Genomic DNA, 22,472 nt, shown 5'->3' with positions numbered 1-22,472 from the left:
GACAAGGGTCAGAGGGCCGGCAAGACCAGGGCTCTAGTGTCCTCACTGTGGAATTAGAAGTGAGTGAGCAGATGTCACACCAGACATGACAGCTGGTGGGGACGGCCACAGATGTCTCCCAGTACCCTGACCAGTTGACTGGCTGGTGATGGACTTGTGGGAGAAAACACAGAAAACATCCCCCTGGCACCGCTGCCCATCCCGGGCAAGAATCGCAACACCAAACCCCTGCCAGGGTCCTTCACTCAGCCTTGGCTGGCCTCCCTTAGCTGCTCACCTACCTCTACATCAAGGCAGTCGCTCCATGAGGAGCCATCTTACTGTGAGTTCTCATGTTGGGTCAAACTCTGTCTCTATGAACTTTCGCTCCCCAGTCCTGGTTCCAGGCTCTGGGTCAACACAAACTACTCTGCTCCCTCCCATCAGAAAGCCCCTCAGACTTCTGACTCTCACATCTCTTCTGGAGCCACAGCTTCCCAATCACAGCATTGCCCTCCAGAGAGCATCTCAACCAGCCTTGTGGATCCCAAAGACAGAGGCTAGAGATTATTAAGCCAGGAGACCTAGCACGTTCTACATGTCTGGGCAAACCTGAGGCCTGTCCTTTCCCATTCACCAGAATTTCTGAAGCATCAGTTGCCAGGAAGGAGGCCCAGGCCCTTCAGATAGCTGCTCATGGCACCAAACGAGTACCTCACAGGCTGTGATGCCAACAGGCACCAGCAGGCGATGTCCACAGCAAGGACACTGGAAGGAAGTGAAGAGAGTCGAGGTTTGTTGTACCTGATGGGGTTTCACTGCCCGAGCCAACTGCGGGGCCAGGAACACATTCTCCTCTTCGGGAGGGTGATTCAGGTTGACAAGGACTCGCCCCAGAGCGTCGCGCTGGTTGAGGGCGTCGTTCACGTGGGTGCCGCCCTTCTCCTCTTCGTCCTCACTGGCGGACTCGCTGCTGTCCACAATGTGCAGGGTGTCCTCCTCGCCCGAGCTCAGCTCAATCACCTCTGCAAAGGCCAATAGGACAAGACAAGACAAACCGAGGAGCAGAGGTGACTCACTGCCCTGTTGCAGTGAAGGAGCACGGGGACAAAGGTGGACTCGGCATCACCTATGACAATCTCTCTCCCAGCTTCCAGTCAAGATGGAAAACCTTGCGTTTACCAAAAAGACACATGGAAATCTGTCCCAGTTGGACCTCAAGGCGAACGAGGGAGGACTGCGCTCCTTTCTATGCACAGACAACCTCCCAGGTGGGCACCAGGCCGGGGTAAAGCGGGCACTCCGACTTGATCTTACCATCTCGGCTGCTTTTCTCATCCTCGCTGCCACTGCTGCTGTCCAGACAGATGATCTCCTGGGCCAAGACCCGAGGTGGCAGTTGGGGACCATCATTTGCTCTTAAGACAAGTTCCTCTAGGAAAAGAAAGGAGAGAGGGAAGGGGCATCAGTCCACACGTGCACAGGCATATTTTTCAAATAATCCACCCTCCCTCCTTTGCTGCTCTCACCAGCACTACCCCAAGGAGAGCAGCAGAGGCATCTCACGAACCTCAGCCCTCTTTCCAAATTCCCCTTTCTCCCTGGTTCTTACTTCCTAATATCTACCTGACTGCTAGAAAGGGTCCCAACCCTTGGGCATGTTAGGATCCAAAGTTAAGGGGGGAAATCTAAATGAGATCAATTTGGGGGGCACACTTTCATCCATCTGAGCTTTTTAAATGAGATTCTTCTGCTCTGGTGTCGCCAGGAAGTTGAGTGACTCGGAAGGATTCCCGAGGCCTGGGATTCCTGAGAGGCCAGGGCCTTACTCCAGGTCTGTTCCTGACCCTGTGGACCCCCCAGGGCCTTTCCTGCAGCCTCCACTGCTCACCGGGAAGAAACTCCAAGGGGGGAACGGGAGCTGCGTAATCCTTCCGCTGCTGCTCCAGGCGTTTCCTTCTTTCCAACTCTTCCTGTTGGGCTGCTTTGGTGACTGGCTCCAACTGATCCTCCCGGAGCAGCTTTCTAAACATTAAAATGAGAGAGCACTTGGGTTTGCTTGAGATGTGAGCAATGTGGTATCCAGCTGCAGGGAGAGGTCAGCACTGCTGAGCTCAGAGCACAGAGGCAGGAGGGGAAGCCACCATGGTCCCACCCAGCCCAGGCAATGAGCAAGGTAAAAAAACAAACCACACCAAACAAACAAACAAAAGGGACTTTGAGGCTCAGGTGGCTCTGGCCTTATATATTTTCCATATTATTTAACTTCCTGACAGAGGCCCCTGACAGCCCATCTCTGCATGTAACAGGAGTAAATTAGCGTAATGTGTGATTCATAAAAGTGAAACGCCAGTAAAAATAGTTGCTATATGGAAAGTGGGATTATGATGATTCTATATCCTATTTCCCAAGCTTAGAGTAATATTTTTCAATTGTCATTATGTTAAAAACAAAAAAAGTTGAGGGCAGGAGAAAAAGGTAGCATTTATCTCTTCGGCAGACGGAAGGGCTGCTGGAATCTGGGTAGTTAAGGAAGGTCACACCCCCCGATTTCTTAGCTCAAGGAAGGAGCCCTGCTTGGGACCAGACAGGCCCCTCCCAACTACAGCTGAGTTCTAAGAAGATAAGAACTCAACTTCCTTTATCTCCTCTTGTTTTGAGACGTAAGGGAAAACTAAGGAAAAAACAGGGTCCACCCAGAGCACGGGCATGCCTGGGGCCTCCAGAGGGCGGGACGTGCCCCGGCAGTGCTAAGTGCCACCCGGCTGCCTGCTCCCCTGCCGGCCCAGCCCGGTGGTCCTGAGCGGCACCCTCACTGTTCGCCTGGGCAGACGGCTCAGGCTCTTCCCTGGAAGGAATCTCCAGCTCAACAGTCCTTCGGCTGCTGACAGCCGTCGAGCAAAGGTAAGACCTCCCTCTCCTCCTCCGACCGGGAGCAGGGCTCACCTTATGTTCCTCCGCATGTGGGAGGGCTTCTGAGCTCTCTTCTTTTTGGGGTCCTCAGAGGCTAGGTTCTTGCCGGGGTGGCGCCTGAGCTGCTCCGAAGGCTCAGACTGAGATGAGGTAGTTGAAGTGCACCGCGGTGGCCGCTGCCCATCCTCCCCCAGCGGGGCACACTCAGGGCCACACATGTCCTCCAGGGATGGGTCTGAAAAGGCAAGGGTAGTGAGGGGCCAGGGATCAACTTTTACTGGGCGGAAAATGGGTTCTGATGCCAGACACACCTGGGCTCAAACTTCAGCTCAGTAACTTACCAGCTGATGCCCTAGGGCAGTTCCTTACATCCCTCTGAACCTCAGAGGGTTTGTCTCTGAAGTGAGGGGAGCGATGCCCACACACCAGAGCTACTGTGAGGACTAAACGGCACATGCCTGGCCCACGGGAGGCTCAAGAAACGACAGCTATCACTCTTGCTATGACTTTGCACTGTGATGTGAATAAGGAAGCTTGGTGGCCTGAGGCTGCTCAGAAAGGGATGGCTCCATTCCAAATACAGCTCAATTCACCTGTGTGACTCTAAGCACGTCTCAGCTGCCAACAGGGAGAACACTCCTCTTCTCTGTGCCTTAACGTGTTCACTCATTCAATTTACCACCTACCTGATGAGGGCTTACACACGACAAGCACTGTCTTAGATGATTCAAGTAATATTCATAAGACTCCTTTCCTCCAAGAAGTTTGTTTTCTAGACAATCCAATTAAAAAATGGGCAGAGGACCTGAACAGACATTTTTCCAGAGGCCATGCAGATAGCCAACAGACATAAGAAATGCTCAAAGTCACTAATCATCAGAGATGCAAATTAAAACCACAATGAGAGATCACCTCACACCTATCAGAATGGCTCTCATCAATAAATCAATAAACAAGTGCTGGCGAGGGTGTGGAGAAAAGGAAACCCCCGTGCACTGTTGGTGGGAACGCAGGCTGGTGCAGCCACTGTGGAAAACAGTATGGAGTTTCCTCAAAAAATTAAAAATGAAACAACCTAGTGACCCAGCAATCCCACTTCTAGGAACACTTCCAAACAAATACAAAACACTAATTCAAAAAGATATCTGCACCCCTATGCTCACTGCAGCATTATTTACAACAGCCAAGATACGGAAGCAGCCTAAGTGTCCACTGACAGACGACTGGATAAAGAAGTGGTGATACATACAGTGGAATATTACTCAGCTATAAAAAAGTGACCATTTCCAACAACATGGGTGGACACAGAGGATACTATGCTACGTGAAATAAGTCAGAGAAAGACAAATACATACGATTTTACTTATATCTGGAATCTGAAAAACAAAATAAATGAACAAACAAAACAGAAACAAACTCACAGATACAGAGAGCAAACTGATGGTTGCCAGATGGGAGGGAGCTTGGGAGGCTGGGTGGAAAAGGTTTTGGGATGAAATACAAATTGGCAGTTAGAAAACAGTCATGGGGATGTAAAGTACCGCTTAGGGGAATAGTCAATAATATTGTAATAACTATGTGTGGTATCAGATGGTACTGAGCTCATTGGAGGAATCACTTCATAAGTAAATAAATGTCTAACCGCTACGCATACACCAGAAACGAGTATCGAATGTCAACTATAAAAGTTTTACAATAATTTTTAAAATAATAAAACAAATTATTTTAAAAAAGAATGACACATGCAAACTGCACTTTGTGTTATTACAAGCACACGAATGCCCCACGAGACGGCAGATCACGTCTTAGTTCTAAGCCTCATCACATAAGCCTGCCACCAAATGGCCACTGTGGCCTCTCTGCACCACTTAGAGTTCAGCCTCACACACATTTGAGCATCTGCTGCGCACCAGGCCCTGTGCCAAGGCACAACAGGATGGTCCACACGGGAAACACATGCACAGTGAGGTGAGTGCTGAACAGCAATGCTTGGGGAAGGGACACCTAACCACCCAGGCTTGCTGAGGGCTGGGCGTGAGGATGCTTCCTTGGGAAAGATGAGGCCTGGGTTTGGTCTAACAGAGTAGGTAGGTACCAGCCAGTAGAGGAGGAGAGAAAGAACATTCTGAGCAGATGCAGGAGCATAAGCTAAAGGAACAGACTTTACATGAGGTGGAACGACTAGGAAAATGCATGCAGTTCAATGTGGGCTGACTGAAAATGAGTAATCAGAGCAGCAGGAGCCTTCCAACCCAAGACCTGCTTCCCCATCTCTTCCCAGGACCCCCTCTTCCCAGGCTGACTGAGGTGTAGATGAAAGATCCTTCGGGACATTGGCACAGAAGCCAACCTCCAAGACTATCTCCAAGGCCTCTTCTCCCTAGCACCTATGCCACTGCCTGGTGTTTGGGGGGGGAGGGGATGCTAACATGGCTGCTGCGAGTACAGAGTGGAGGGGTGTGGGGTGTGGACCATGTGCACGCATGCACACACACTAACATGTGACCACCCGGGGGATTCGCTGCTCTGCAGCAGGCCTGGAAGCATCTGCTTTGGTCTCCACCCTGAGAGACCACTGACAATTTCAGGTAGATAAGCTTTGCTTTTGAAGAGCAAAGGGGAAATGGCCAAGGGAGGCACTGGACAAGGGCTGCTCATGCTGGGACACCGCTATACCACTGACATGAGCAACAGGTTAAAACATCCCAGTCCCCTCTCCACGACCACCGGGTCTGCAGCAGGCCTCTTACAAAAGGCATCCCAGAGACGGCGGAGTCCGGGGTGACAACGAGCACTGGGAAGGCACTGCAAGCCTGGCTCAGGGGCACGTTCCACCTGCTCAGGAAGCAGGTGCCACGGCCCGTGTGTCCTGCCAGATAGGAGGACAGAAAGAGAGGCTCCGGGTGCAGCTGCAAGTCGGGCTAACTGCCCCCCAAATTCACTACCTACTCACACAGCCCTCTCCCACCTGCACCTGAGCACCACAGGCGGAGAGAGCCATCATTCCTCCAGCCCCGCCCCCCAGAGAGCAAACGCTCCCATGAACTGTCATCTACTGTCACCCCCCTCAAGCCCGCAGCCCTGGGTCTCCCCCACAAAGCGAGGCCATCAAATTCCTCCTCCCCGAGGAGCAGGTGTCTGAACAGCAGACTCCCTAGGAGGGGACATCTATTGCTAAACAGCCACTTTCACCAACTCTGCCCCTTGGCCTACACACCAATTCCACTTGGGGCCGGGTTGGCACAACTCACACTTCAACTCGGGTATTTTGCTGGGTCCTCTAAACTGGTTTTGACAATGACCTTTGATGTTCTGCTGGCCTTAAGGCTTTTTGTTTTGTTTCTATTTCACAAGTCACCACTGGAGGCCAGGTAGTGGGAGCGTAGGCACATAAGACAGAGCCCAAGGTAGAGGGCAGGCCCTGAGTGCTAGGCCAAGGGGCTTGAACTCGATCTGCTGGGCAGGGGGAGCTTGTTGCCAACTGTTGTGTTTCTTCCTTCCAGTGTTTGCCTTGCAGAGTGGACTGTTCCTGGAGGAAGGAGGGACAGAACGTGACAGCCTTTCAGTGTAACAGAAAAGTCACCATCTACACCACAACCTGTGAGGCCTGGCTGTGAATTCCTGTCTGGCTTGGGGTGGGATGTAGCCAAATGCAGCAGCGACTTTAAAATGATTAGATACAGCATATAAAATTCTCATGCACATTTAGCTCAGCCATGGGTTTCCCCTTTTCTCTGTAAAGATACAGGTCTAAACCAGCTCCTAACCACCCAGCATTCTGTGAATGAAACCTCAGCCTATGGGTCCAACAACTACTGCTGGCTTGTTCGACTTCAGTTTATAGATGTGCTGATACTTAAAGTTTGTCGTCACCCAAGTCGGTGTCTTACAAGTGCTTCACGGCTGCTTCGTGATGCTTGTTATAAAATGTCAGGTTTCTCAGTTGGTTGGAGTGTCATCCCAAAATGTTGTGGGTTTGAGCCCTGGTCAGGGCACATGTGGGAAGCAATGGATCGATGTTTCTCTCTCCCTACCTTCCTCTCTCTCTAAAATCAATGAAAACATATCCTCAGGTGAGGGTTAAAAAGATCAGCAGATTCCACATCTTAACCATGTGCCTCCTGGCACGATACAAGTATGCACCACAACCTATGACACATGTGCCAAAAAACTGAGCCTGAATCTGAACACACCTTGGTATCTCACTCCCAGTTTGCAAATGTACAGGGGACTAAGGACAGTGTTGAACTTGGCAAACGAGGTCACAGGGCTGCAATCAGCAAAACCTAGAAATATGCAAACCCACAGAACAAGCGAATCCTTTTCTTCTACAAATAAGTTGCAAGGAAAAAAGAAAATGAAACAAAGGTAGAGGAAAACTTAAATATTAAAGAGATTTAAAGATAAATCAAGTCAATGTGGACCTTGTAGGGATTTTAATAAATAAACAGTACAAATAATTTTTAAAAGATAATCAGGAATTATCTGGATATTTTTATAAGAAATTATTGATTTAAAAATTTAGGTGTGAGAGCATATTGTGTCTGTTTTTTTATTTATTTAAGGCCTTATACGTTAGAAAACAGAGTAAATATTCTCTAAAGCTTTTACAGGTAAAATGTTACACTAAGGATCTACTTCCAAATAATCCAAGGCTGGGGGAACAGATGAAACAAGACTAGCCCTGTATCAGCAACTACTGAATAGAGTACTGGGTCACAGGGTTCATTTCCCAGTGTCTCTGTGTTTTTTCCAGAATAAAAAAATGCATGTGTTTTTTGTTTGTTTTTTAGAGAGCGCTTTGTTCTTCCCCTGCTGCTGGGCACTGGGGCTGTTCTATTTTTCATTTGCATCTATAGAGACATAAATATCTTTGTACAAATTATTTTTCCTTTTGATTTCCTTACTTGTGGTACAGTCTACTACAGCTGGAGAAATGACAAAGAGTTTTAATGTTCAGTGATGGGAAAACCTCTTCCATGAAGGGCCAGACAGTGAACACCTTAGGCTTTGGGGCCCAAAACAACTTTGTCACTGTAGCTCAAAAGTAGCCATAAACAAATAAGCTAACAAGCATAGCTGTGTTCCAGTAAAGCTTTATTTATAAAAACAGGCAAAAACAATTTTGAAAAAGAACAAAGTTGGAGGACTCACACTTCCTGATTTCAAAACTTACCATAAAGCTACAGTAATCAAAACTGTATGGCACTGGCATAAAGACAGATATAAAGAGCAAGGGGAAAGAATTAAAAGCCCAGAAATAAACTCTCGCATATATGGTCAATTGATTTTCAACAACAGTACCAACACCATTCAATAGGACAAGACCAGCATTTTCAGCAAATGGTGCTGAGAAAACTGGACATCCACATGCAGAAGAATGAACATGGGCCCTTACCTCATACCACACACAAAAGTTAACTCAAAATGGATCAAATACCTAAATATGAAACCTAAAACTATAAAACTCTCACAAGACAACATAGGGGAAAAGCTTCATGGCACTGAATTTGGCAACGATTTCTTGGATATGACACTAAAGGTGCAAACAATAAAAGAAAAAAAAGACAACCTGGGGGTATACTCGAAAAAACTGAAAGTAGGGTCTCGTAGAAATATTTAAACACCCATGTTCGTGGGTTATTCACAACAGCTACAACACGGAAGCAACCCAGTGTCCACCCACAGACAAAAGAATTAGGAAAACATGATCTACACATACAGTGGAATGTTAGTCACAGGCTACAGCACGGATGAATCTTGAGGACGTTAGGCCAAGTAAAATAAGCCAGTCACAAACAGCAAGTACTATATGACTCCACTTATACGAGATACTTCAAACAGATGACGTCATAGAGACAGAAAGTAGCATGGTGGTTCCCAAGTGGTGAGTGGAAGAGGGAAAGAGCATAAAACTGCAAAAAAAACCCACCACAATTAAGAGGGCGGAAAATCAATATAGAAGGGAAAGGCATACGTGTGTATGTGCAACAAAAGACTCATATTCAGGCACAAAGAATTACTATAAATCAATAAGAAATGGGTGGGAAAAAAGAAAAAAGGTAAAAGAAAAAAGTGTTGAGGCACATCACAAAAGTGCAAATGGTCATGAAAGCATATGCAAAAGGGCTGAACATCTTACGTAATCAGGGAAATGCCAATTAAACCACAGCCAGAAGCGCCCACTCCATGGATTACTGGGAAGGAGTGTTAAAGTTCCTACAAAGCCACTCTGAATAACTGAGCCAACACATGATAGGCTTTTCTGAAGCAGATTTACAACACAACCTTTCTGTTCCCAGCAGATTCCCGACCTGTGTGTCTCTAAGCTTGGCACACAGACAGGAAGGGCAGAAACTGGTATCAAAATGGGCACCACTTAATTCCTAACAAGAGGTCACCCTAAACTCTGACTCAGGCTGTTCTGAAGTCAGTCTTGTACTCACAGTCAGAGTCTGAAACAGCACCTGTTAGAACCCAAGCAAATAAACCCCAGGTTCCAGGTACATCTCAAACCACCCACACTCAGGCCCCCGCCTGCCTCACCCCAGAATGCTCTGCCCCTTGCTCTCCATGCTCCAGCCGTCACACTTCTACCTTTCTGATTCTTAAACAAGTGATCTGTTTCCACCCCAGGGCCTTTGCCCTGGCCCTCTGCCTAGAACATATCTTCTGCAAAGAGGACAAGTAGAATGGGGTCAGAGAAAAAGCAGAAAGCAAACTTGCTGTAGGAGAGTCGAGAACCAGGGGCTGAGAAAGAGCCCAGCTCTCCTCACCCAGTGGTCCAGGTGATCCCCTCACGTCCACACAAGCAGAACTGTGAGCGTAATGTCAGGAAACTCTCAGACCCCTCACTGTCACCCCCATGCCCATCTGTGCCCACCTCGTGGGTTGATGACCATGGACCACAGAGTGTAGTCACAGGGACTCTGCCACCAACTCCTCCATGACTTGGGCAAGTATGCTCCACTCTCGGATCTTTGGGCCTGAGTCTGCACGTCTGTCAAAGATGAGCTAGACAGACGCCAGGGGTCCTGCCAGCACTAAAGTGAGGCTTATGTGGAACAACCCGTTTCCTGGGATGGAGCATGTGAGCTCGTTGCTGCTGTTTCCAGTGTCTTCTCATGATGGACGACCTAAGGACCCGACTGGAAACAGCACGCTCAGGCAGCAGGTTCACTAGAAGAAAGACTCGCCCGCTCACCGTCCAGCAGGTCCTCCCCCGCGCCCCCGCTGTGCTCCTCCGCGGCCGCCTCCTCCTCCTCCTCCTCTTCCGCATCCTCCAGCTCCACGTCCGGGTCCAGGTCTGGATCGCTCCCTGAGGCGGACTCGTCCGACATGGCTCCCCGGGGTCCTCAGCGGGCATTACCGGCTCATGGTCCACTGCAGGGGTCCTGGAAGGAAAAGAGGCATCAGAGCCATCAGGGCTTCACTCAGGAGCATGAATCTTTCAAAGACAAAGTGCCATGGATGAATTCCCCGGAGCTTTTCTAAGCAGGGTGAGCTAACCACACTCGCATTTCAACTTTGCCCACATGTGCACCGGCCCTGGGCTATGTTTGGTGACTGCCCATCTCAGAATTGCCATTTGTTCATTCCTTCAGGCATAAACCATTCCCTGAGCACCGACCCTCTGTATCTCCATTTACCTATACACACACACACATACACGGCCATATAATCACAGGCACCGACCCTCTGTATCTCCATTTACCTACACACACACACACACACACGGCCATATAATCACGGGCACCGACCCTCTGTATCTCCACTTACCTATACACACACACACACACGGCCATATAATCACGGGCACCGACCCTCTGTATCTCCACTTACCTATACACACACACACACACGGCCATATAATCACGGGCACCGACCCTCTGTATCTCCATTTACCTACACACACACACACACACACGGCCATATAATCACGGGCACCGACCCTCTGTATCTCCATTTACCTACACACACACACACACACACGGCCATATAATCACGGGCACCGACCCTCTGTATCTCCATTTACCTACACACACACACACACACACACACACACACACACACGGCCATATAATCACGGGCACCGACCCTCTGCATCTCCATTTACCTACACACACACACACACACACACGGCCATATAATCACGGGCACCGACCCTCTGCATCTCCATTTACCTACACACACACACACGGCCATATAATCACGGGCACCGACCCTCTGCATCTCCATTTACCTACACACACACACACACACACACACGGCCATATAATCACGGGCACCGACCCTCTGCATCTCCATTTACCTACACACACACACACACACACACACACACGGCCATATAATCATGGGCACCGACCCTCTGTATCTCCATTTACCTACACACACACACACACACACACACACACACGGCCATATAATCATGGGCACCGACCCTCTGCATCTCCATTTACCTACACACACACACACACACACACACACGGCCATATAATCATGGGCACCGACCCTCTGCATCTCCATTTACCTACACACACACACACACACACACACACACACGGCCATATAATCATGGGCACCGACCCTCTGTATCTCCATTTACCTACACCTACACACACACACACACACACACACACACACACGGCCATATAATCATGGGCACCGACCCTCTGTATCTCCATTTACCTACACCTACACACACACACACACACACACACACACACACGGCCATATAATCACGGGCACCGACCCTCTGCATCTCCATTTACCTACACACACACACACACACACACACGGCCATATAATCACAGGCACCGACCCTCTGTATCTCCATTTACCTATACACACACACACACGGCCATATAATCATGGGCACCGACCCTCTGCATCTCCATTTACCTACACACACACACACACGGCCATATAATCACGGGCACCGACCCTCTGCATCTCCATTTACCTACACACACACACACACGGCCATATAATCACGGGCACCGACCCTCTGTATCTCCATTTACCTATACACACACACACACACACACACACGGCCATATAATCACGGGCACCGACCCTCTGTATCTCCATTTACCTACACACACACACACGGCCATATAATCACGGGCACCGACCCTCTGTATCTCCATTTACCTACACACACACACACACACACACACGGCCATATAATCACGGGCACCACCCAGGCTTTGGGGACATAGTACCAAGCACAGCAAAGCATGCCGGGAGTACTGGAGGATGGTGAGTGCTGGAAGGAGCTGTATTTTACATGGGGGGGCACGGGAAGCAGGGAAATCACCTCTCAACAGAGGCCAGAAGGAAGAGGGAGCCACACAGCCGTCTGGAGGGAGCGTGCCCCAAGCAGAGTGGGCAGCGGGGCAGAGCCCTGGAGTGGGAGTAACTGAGAGCTCAGGACACAGGGATGGGCCCTGCCTAGAACAGGCCAGGGTCCTGCCCCAGAGCAGGAAGAAGACGTCCCACCGCCCTCCAATCACGTGAATGAAGCTTCCGGTGGGCGGCTGGCTATTCCCCACACTGCCACTCCTCCGAAGCATGTGGGAGCCTCGGGCTGCGCCCGCTCAGGAGGCCCCTGCGCCCATCTCAGCTCTCAGGCTCTGTTCTACCTCTTGGCCCAGTTCCAGCTCCATTTCTTCCAAAAAGCCTCCGCCAGCTGCCCCGCACTTCTGGGACCACAGTCCCTCTTCTGAGTCCCGTTAGCCACACTGACCATGCCGACCTTTGCTGAAGGCTTGGTATAGGCTACTGGGCAAAGTGGTTAGGTTAGTCTTCTTTGGTTTCTTACCTCCTGGCCAACAGTAAACCCCTAAGGGCACAGATTCAGCTGGGAATTGTTTCTTTGTATCCTGCAGCTAGAAGCGTGTCCTATTCAGATAACTCATTCATTCACATCCACTCGCTCATTTGTCAACCTGCTCTTACTTGTCTAGTATGTGCAGGCACCATGCGTGTCGGTCTGTCTGCTTCTCTCTCCACTTCCTATTAGCTGTAAAGGTCACTCTTCTTGGGGGGAAAAGGTAAGGACAACGCTAAATGGGTTACTCTGTGATAGAGCAAATATAGCAAAATGTTAACATAAAGATTCACCGGCCAGTTCTTTCCATTTATCCATATACTTCCAATTTTTAGTAAGATGTGGGGGAGGAAAACAAGAGAAATAATCTTTTACAAGACAACCTGCTGCAGACAACCACATCAACAATCAGGTCACCCTGAAATTCCTCCGATCTCCCAAAATAAAAACTGAAAACCCTATTTTGGAACTGGTACCTCTTATTAAGGCGCAGACACAACTAGAAGCAGAACTTATTCACCCTCCTGAACAGAGAGAAACAAAATGAAGCAAGCTAGGTCTCTCAGAGTCTTGGAAAACTAGAACTCAAGTTTAATGCTGCTCAGTTTAAACCACAGGAATTATGACTGTCCCTCCCGACGGGCCATGTGCTTAGCCATGTACTCTCACAACAACTAAAGCAAAGACTAGCTGTGAAATGATTTAGTAACAAAATCTAAATTTTAGCGTTAATAACACACTTCCAGAAACACCTACAAAGGGCACTGAGGTCCAGGGAAAACAGGTGACCCACAAGTACAAATCAACACAACTGCTGAGCTACCATTTGCCAAGTGACAAAGCAGATTCCAAATCCCTGAAGGAATGACTCTTATGTCCTTAGTTCATTCGGTCTTAGAAAAGAAGGAGTATTTCAGCCTCTTTGGAAGCGAAACTTATTTCTGAACAATAGTATGATGACAATTCATCAGTAAGTACACTGTGTTTGGAAGCCAGTGTCTGTAATCAGTATTGGCCCTGTTCATCGTAGACTGCTTTGAGATACGTCTTTTGCTTGGCTGATTATGGAGTGGCTCTTAGAGAACAGTTTTTAACTAGCAAGTACGTTCAGGTAATCTCAATGCCTGTCATCTTAGAGAAGAGACTATGTGGTGGTGGAAGAATGTCGAGCATGCAGAGATGAGTAGTAACAAGAAAATGCCTCCTGTAAACCCCATTAACAAACATCTTCAAAACCTCAACCCCAAGCTCCTGCTAGAAGCAAACATAAATTAAACATGTAACCACCACATGTGCTATGAGAATAGGAGATCCCGGCCAGCGTGGCTCAGTGGTTGAGCATTGACCTATTATCCAGGAGATCAGGGTTCGATTCCCAGTCAGGGCACATGCCCGGGTTGCGGGCTCAATCCCCAACAGGGGGTGTGCAGGAGGCAACTGATAAATGATTCATCATTGATGTTTCTCTCTCTCTCCCTTCCTCTCTCTGAGATCAATAAAAATATATTTTTAAAAAAAGAAAAAAAGAATAGGAGTGACATTGGTCCAGCCTCCTACTCACAAGAGGAACCTTCAAAATAGCACCCAGGCCATTGGATGCCCAAAACTGAGAAGAAACTGGAAAGTGATAGATTTCTTAAGTCCCACCAAATTTGGCTTTTCTCTCTCCTTCCCTTCCATGAGTCACTAAATTTCTTTACAGAGATGACACAATGAATTCTCAGCTCTTTAGAACCACACCAACTACTTAAGAAGCAGGTTTTGCTGTTACTGATCTCCTCAAAAAGGCAACAATGGGGAAATGGCAGGGGAAAGGTGATTTTGGGGACACAGCACAATTCATTACATTCTGCCTCTGAGGGGTCCCAGCCCCACACGCAGACACTTCCACGTGGCACAGCCTTTCAGAACACAGGGAGGCAGCCTGATTCAAAAAATGAGGAAAGAAACTGGAGAAGATACAAACAAGTGGAAGCATATACCATGTTCATGGATAGGAAGATTAACATCATTAAAATGTCCGTACCACCCAAAGCAACCTATGGATTCAATGCAATTCCTATAAAGATACCAATGGCATATTTCACAGAACTAGAATATTCCAAAAATTTATAGGGAACCACAAAAGAACCCAAATAGCCACAGCAATCTTGAGAAAGAAGAACAAAGTTGGTGGAATCATACTACCTGATATCAAACTACACTACCAGGACATAGTAATTGAAACAGCATGGTACTGGCATAAGAATAGGCATATAGGTCAATGGAACACCTTGTGAGCCAGCGATTCCACTTCTGGGAATTTATCCGAAGAACCCCAAAACACTAACTGGAAAGAATCTATGCACCCCTATGTTCATTGCAGCATTATTTACAATAGCCAAGATTTGGAAGCAGCCCAAGTGCCCATCAGTGGGTCAGTGGGTAAAAAAGCTGTGGGACATTCACACCATGGACTACTACTCGGCCGTAAAAAAAAAAAAAGGGGGGGGGATGTCACTCTTTGCAACAGCATGGCGGGAGCTGGAGGGTATTATGCTAAGTGAAAAAAATGAACAAAATAAACAAACAAAATAGAAAGAGAGTAATAGATACAGAGAGCAGACTGAGAGCTATCAGAGGGGAGGGAGGCTGGAAGGCTGGGTGAAAAGGGGAAGGGACCAAGTAAAAACAAATGAAAACAACAACTCAGAGACACAGACAACAGCCTGGTGATTACCAGAGGGAAAGGGGGTGGGGGCAGGAGAGGGTAAGGGGACAAGTGCTGAGAAGTCAGTGGCATAGCCACTGCTCCCCGGGGAAATCTAGCTCTGAAAAATTCTCTCACTGTGCGCACACATACACACGTGCACACACGCACACACAAACCACCCACTTGCACATTAAAACACGGGAGGGGTGTAATCTGAGTGAGGGTGTTCTGGGTAGATGATGCGTTACCATTAGGCATTCGAGCCCAGCATCGCTTTCTACACAGCTCCACCTTCATAAAACAGGGTTTACAGAGGTAAGGGCCCACATGGCAGAGGCATGGCTGGCCCGCCTTCCTAGGCTTCCCGGAGCCTAAGCCAGATCTGAGTCCAGATCCACCTAAAAGCTGCAGTTCATCCACTAGATGGTAAGACTGAAAGGCTTGGAGAAAAGCCCAGTCGTGCTCTGGTCCCATCCCTCCAGTGTCCCCACCACCACCTCCACCCCCACCCCCACCCCCAGTCCCCTCCCAAAGCCCAAGCCCTCTGAGGCTCCTCCCTCTCCTAAGCATTCTTATGGTCAGAGCCACTGAGCTCAGTGTGGGTGCTTTCAAACCCAGACAGACGCAAGCTGTGCACAGAGGGGATGGCTTGCCCTTCATAGCCCTGCAGTGGGCGTGAACGTTGGTAAAGACCTCTCTCTATCTAGTCAGCCTACTCGCAAGACTCAATCCTGAAAAGCTCTATGCAAATAGCACTTCCACAAATCAAAGGTTTTAAAAGTAAGACTTTAGCAGGGGCCCCACATGAAGCCTTTTATAATACAACTAGTAACCACTCATTTTGAGTTGATGCGGATCACTTTAGATTTCAGTCATTTCTTGTAAAACAGCTACACCTACATGGCTGTGTATGTGGTCTTCCCTAAACTGGATGACCACTATTTCTGTGATTGCACTGTTATACTGTCAGGATATTTTATGGGGTAAATATGATACACTAATGTAACTGTACTTATATGGTTACTGGAGTTTCTCACTTTGGCCCTGCCAGTGACTTGAGCACTCTGTGCACTTAGCTCCTTAAGGACATAAACTCTGGCTCCACTTCTCAGAGCTCTAAAATGCACGGTAATGCTGGTCAGGTGCAGACTCCTTAAGGTGCCTATGGTACAATCAGAAACATATTTGGTCTCCTCCCCCTAAAAAAATCAATAATAAAGAAAATTTAAAAACAACAACTCAATAACTTAGGGTTAAAAAGGCTAATTAAACCCCCAAGCATCCCTGCGTGGGGCAGGATGTCCTCTTGCTAGGGGGCAGGCCTCTCTCACTCTTACCCTAGGCCCAGGAACTGGAACCATCTCGGAGGCAAGTCTCGCCTGGGCTCCCTGTGGAAGGCTCCAGGTCCGATCAATGTCATAAACGAACGGCACCCCACAGGCAGGTAGAAATTAGACTCACCAGCTTGCCCTCCCTTCTATGTGTTGGTGTGGCCCAGTTCTGGACAGTCTTCTAAGGAGACTTATGTAATCCATCCTAGATCACACGCTTCACCGTTGCTTTATGGCCAAGATTATTCAACCTGTGCCTAGTTCTCAGGCTCTCACACACGTCAGCATACATACTGTAGAAATAAGTAGCTTAAGACTCATGCCACTGAACCCACAGTTACTTAAGTAAATTTGACCTATAAGTCTGTCATCTACCACTGGACATAAATACTGAAGAAAACAGTGACAGAATATTAGCAAAGATAAGTGGGAGAGGAAGTGAGCACCTGACCTAGAGCCAATACAGCGACGTAGAAAAGGGCTGCTTCTTTCAAACTAACACCCCCTATCGCTTCTCTGGGGAAAAGCATAAGGGGCCTGGGCAAAACTCAGGCTATGGATTCTGCCAGTAGGAAGAGGACCTGCAGGAAAACCTTACTTCTGTGAACAGAAAATGATGGCTGTTAACCCCTGGGCAGAAGGGCATCTGTCTAAGACTGGAGCATGGCCTGTGTGAGGCACAGAGAGGTAAAGGCGCTATCCCAGGGAGGAAGGCCAAACCTCACGACACCACGTGGGAGGTACAGAGAACACAGTAATCCACGCAGGGGCCTGGTGGCCACGAGACACCGTCACGGCAGAGGGCACAACAGGCAAAGGCTGAGATGAAGTAGGGGCCTGAAGACATATTTTAAAGAAAAAAGTGTCTGGGAAGAAGAGTCTGACAGTTGTCTGGTGCTCAAGGATCCTCACTCACCCGAGTGCAGTGAAGGGTGCAGTCCAGGGCTGACAGTTCCTCTAACCAGGCTGAGGTGCAACCTGGAATTAAACCCCAAACTTCTGCCTGGTCACACGCACTATGCCAGCTTACCACTACTGGCAGCCACCGCCCAGCACCGTCTAGTTGGCTGAGCGTGAAGAATAAAAGCGAGCACCTCGTGACCCTGCATGTCTCAAGGACAGTGACGCCAGGCCTGCTGCTCAGCAAGGTGAGTGAAGTTCCAATCTCCTGGGCTTTCAGTCAGCAAGAGGTCATTAAACATCTTGTGGCTCTTCTCGAGTGGGCACTGCTGCAGCACTGCCGCCGAAATAAAAACGCCCCCAGGATAGCAGGGGAGTGACTGACAGACAGAACAGAGCGAGGGCCTGACCCTCCCTCCTGCTCGGCACAGTAAACGCTATGGTATCACCACGTGCTAGTGATTTTTGATGCACACACGGGGGCAGAGTAAGGGGGAGACACACGTGGAGGACAAGACTTGTAACAAACCAAGAGGTTCCTTCACTAAAATGCGCACTCTGTGTGCCCTGACGTAAACAGGCTCTGAGATCTCGGATGAGGCTTCTCCCGAAGAGGACTGATGACTGAGAACCAATGCTTGGGAAGCTCTTACATCATCTGAAACCAAAGCCATTCCTTAAAGACACAGCCTCCTAGGGTGCTGGCCAACAAAGAATACCGAAGAGCAGTGGAGGTCCAATTTTGAAAAGGAGGGAAACGACGGTTCTCCATAGAGAGCTCTGACACGCTCAGGTGCCAAAACCACAAAAACAGCCGGCTCTGTTTTTAATAACAAGTTACACCCCTCATGTCAGAAACTGATTCTTACCTACTCCAAGTTACTGAAAAAACGGCTCATCACATGGAAGCCTCGGTGGTCTCTGGAATGTCTCCACCTAGAGTCACACCTCCAAATATTCTGTTCAGCTCAAAAAAACGTATTGAACAACTACTGCCTACTGGGGACGCAAAGACAAAGAGCAACCACGGGTCAGGCCAGGTCAAGCGTTACGAGGAGCGCAGCCCAAAGCGAGTTTTTGAGAGAGCTGAACAGGGGTAACTGGCAGAGGGCCCGGCGACAGGGGACTAGAGGTGTGGACGGGAGAAGACGGGGGAGAGGCAGGACGAGCCCAATGACAGGGAGCTCTGTGAACAGTGACTCAGGCAAGGAAGAGCAGAGTGGGAGGCAACCCAAGGCTGCACTCCTGGGGCATAAAGCAGGAGGACAGGGCAGAGTAGTAAATGCGTCCGGAGCAGAAACGGGGCCAAGACCACGGAGCACCCTACGTACCCGCTCGGGAGACTGGGTTCTATCCTGTGAGGAAGATCAGGATGAACGGGCAGATCCATCTTTATAAAGATCACTCTGCACCCGACTGCCGGTTAAGAGCACAGGTTTCAAAATGAAAACAAACCCCAGTTCATTTTTCAGTGTAACATGGGCAAGTCACTTATGTAAACTGTACTATGAAGAGACAGAGCTCAGCACTGAGCACGCTGTTGAAAACATGGTCTGGAAGAAAAATTTGCTGTAAGAAACAAGGCAGATGGAATGAGAGGAAACAGGACACAGCAGCCAGTTGACAAGCCAGAGGGAGGCAGGTCTGAGAACTGCTGGGCGGTGAAACACTGGGCTGGTGAAGTCCTTCCCCAGCCTGGGTGAAAGGGTAACAGACACGTGAGGCTCCTCTTCCAGCCTCCCTGCCGGGCCTGGGTGCCGCTGGCCCTCCTCCTCAGACAGCAGCCCAGGCTCGAGACCAGAGGCCACAGGTGGCCCAGCTTACTGCCAGCGCTGCTCAGATGGCCACCGTGCCTCACGGCCGGGAGCTCTCGGTGTCAGGGACCCAGGTTAACGCCAGCACCTCACTGGGGCAAATTACTTAACTCCCCCTCACCTGGGGAATGACACCTACACTTCAGGTGCTGCAAGGGTTCACACAACATGTGACTCGCAATGTAACAAGCACTTGATAACGTAGCACAACACAAAGAATCCCACGCAGATGTGAAACTTATTTTACAAGGTCTCTCACGAAAGCACAGCAGCCTTACCGCAGCTCCAGCCCATCTGGAAGCCCGGGAGCCGCGATGGCCTGGTGCACACCAGTATGTTGGTTCTCACGTAGACGACTGATGATCTGTTTAGGGAGAGCCTGTTTTTATTTCCAGTATGTGTGTAGTATCTTTCACTGTATTATGCACTATCTGGTTTCTGAACAAATAAAACTGGTTTTGGGGAGCTCATCTCTGGAGACAGCAGCTGGGATGCTGTACAGTTTTACCCAAAAGTTAAGTAAAAAGTTGGCCTCAAGCCCAGAAAACAGGCATTCCTTCCAGACAAAACTGGATAAACCAAGCCTACAAACAATGACTGGATAGAACAGTAGAGAAGGGAAGAACCCAGAGGCAGCCAGAACCACCCACACCGAAAGGCTCTCCCATAGTCCAGAAGGAACCAAGTCGGGCTCCGGAATGTATCGGTTCAGATCTGAAGCAGTCAGGTGAGGTGAAAGTCAACCGGGTGTAAGGCACTGAAGTTACTAAATGAAAAATATCTGGGACATAGATATTCTCTCTGCTAAGCCAGAGATAAGGCCCATGGGAGCAATAAGAACCAAATGTTCTACCCACACATTAAGATTCAAGACTCCTTATGAGAGATTAGGCAGCTGGAGACATAACCTGGGGAAGGAAGAATATCAGTGGAGACAAAATTTAAACACACTGAATGTGAAAAAGTAACAGTTTCCACTTCAACAAGCTATTTTGTCGATGCCACTGTTTCCATCTGATTTCTCAGGAGGCAGGTACCGCTTAAGCGCCTCACAGGGCTCCTCTCTTACGAAACACTGAGAAGTGAATCTTCAAGGGACAAAAATTTGCCAATATGCCCTCGAAATGGAATTGTTCTGATATAATTTTCTTCTCTATTCCTTTGTTTTGCAATAAATATGACTTCATGATGGAAACATCAGCACTGCACGCTGACGCAGGTACTCGCTGGCGCTGTGAAGTCAAGCCGTCAGTGAGTCCGTCCTGCCTGGCCTCCCCCCATCCTTAGCAGCATCGTGTTTTTCAGGCTGTGGCTGCCCACCCCCATCCATGTCCACATCCAGGGACCAACCGGGGCAAGTGCTCATACTGCCAACAAAAGTTCACTGGGTGTCTCCCACAGGGCCCAGGCATCTCGGCTGGGCTCACACGGGGCCCCAAGGCCCACATGTGAAGAAAGACCGACAGTTACAGTCGCCCTTGAAAAGCCTCTTCAGTTGCCCACATAAGTACAGTACAAGTAGTTTTATATATGTATTCCTATAGACATGTACACCAAGAATAACTCCAAAAGGGTATAATAGTCAGAATTTTTTTATGTATTGGTTTTTAGAGAGGAGGGAGGGGCGGAAGGGAGGAGGAGGGTGAGAGAGGGAAACATCAGTTTGCTGTTCCACTTACTGGTGCATTCAGTTGCTTGCTTCTTATATGTGCCCTGACCAGGGATCAAACCCCAACCTTGGCATATCAAGAAGATGCTCTAACCAACTGAGCTACCCAGCCAGGGCAAGAAATGATAAAACACCGATTTGGTTAATATTCAGGGAGCCCTTCCCATGTACCGAGTACTGTGTTGGGTGCTGGGGAGGCTGGTGACGAGGCTGCCCTCATGGGGCTCCGCTGGCTACTGAAGTCTTACTGGTTTTGCCTCCGTAGCCTTTAATGCTTCCCCTTGTCTTCCTTCTCACAGCCACTACTGTACTTCAGGTCTGACTGTTTTTTGCTCAGACTATTACAGCGGCTTCTTACCTAATCTTGCCTCCAGACACCCTCCAGAGTGTCCAAGTTGGGAATTCAGATGATGCCACTTCCCGGCTTGCGATCCTTTAGCGATTCCTCCTGTTGGGGGCACGTGGACTGTGGGAGGACTGCATGGACACAGATATTGAGTCAACTCCTGAGCTCAGCAGAGAACGGCTCAGTGGCATAATAGATACGTCTGCCAGGCAGACAGGAAAAGTGGTGTCAAGTGCCATGTATTTGCCAATCCCTGTATAGAACAAAGTTCAGACTCCTCAGCAAGGTCCTCGGGCTGGAGCAAGATCCGGCCTGTCTACTGCCCAACTTCTGCAGCCTGTCTCCCCATTTACTCCCCACAACCACTAGTCCCACAGAACTGGGCTTCCGCATGCGTCCCTCCGTGTCCCTGAATGACGTCATCCCTCTCTTCCAGAGGAAAGCTCCGTGTCCTTTAACATGCAGGTCTGGTGCCTCCTCTGGGAAGCCTTCACCAACCTCTTCAGGCAAAATTACTTTCTTTGTCCTGTAGAACCTTAATGTGATGGACTCTTTTTCCTTCCTTATGAAATATATAATTCACATACCATACATTTCACCATTTCAAGTGTTCAAGTCAGTGTTTTAGTATATTTACAAGGTTATATGACCATCACCACTATCTACTTCCAGAACATTTCACTGCTACAAAAAGAAACCTGCACTCACTAAGCAGTCGCTCCCCATTCTCTTTCCTACCCTTTGGTAACCACTAATCTTTCTGTTTCTATGGATTTGCCTGTTCTGGGGATTTCAGATAAATAGAATCGTATAATATGTGGCCTTCTGTGACTGGCTTGTTTCACTTAACATAATGTTTTTAAGGATTGTCCATGTTGTAGCGTGTATCAATACTTTAGTTCCTTTTATTGCTGAATAATAAATATTTCTATGGATATGTTACATTCTGTTTATCTGTTCATTGCCTGATGGAAGAACCTTGATCGTTTGTTGTAT

General features: G+C 48.7%; 1 protein-coding gene across 2 annotated transcripts in view; it reads right to left on the bottom strand.

The window, feature by feature from the left end:
• RAD54L2 (RAD54 like 2) overlaps positions 1 to 22,472 on the bottom strand; it is a 50,065-nt gene that overhangs the window by 19,410 nt on the left and 8,183 nt on the right. For both annotated transcript variants that reach the window (XM_081159374.1, XM_081159375.1), the window contains exons 2-6: positions 10,097 to 10,286; positions 2,926 to 3,127; positions 1,871 to 2,004; positions 1,297 to 1,413; positions 784 to 1,004 (exon numbers count right to left, since the gene is read on the bottom strand). In XM_081159374.1, the coding sequence (XP_081015500.1) occupies positions 784 to 1,004; positions 1,297 to 1,413; positions 1,871 to 2,004; positions 2,926 to 3,127; positions 10,097 to 10,232 (810 nt within the window). In that variant the 5' untranslated portion in view covers positions 10,233 to 10,286. The remainder of the gene's footprint in view (positions 1 to 783; positions 1,005 to 1,296; positions 1,414 to 1,870; positions 2,005 to 2,925; positions 3,128 to 10,096; positions 10,287 to 22,472) is intronic.

Source organism: Miniopterus schreibersii, assembly GCF_964146895.1.
Source record: "Miniopterus schreibersii genome assembly, chromosome: 15".
Lineage (NCBI taxonomy): Eukaryota > Metazoa > Chordata > Mammalia > Chiroptera > Miniopteridae > Miniopterus > Miniopterus schreibersii.
This window is presented reverse-complemented; position numbering and strand designations above follow the sequence as displayed.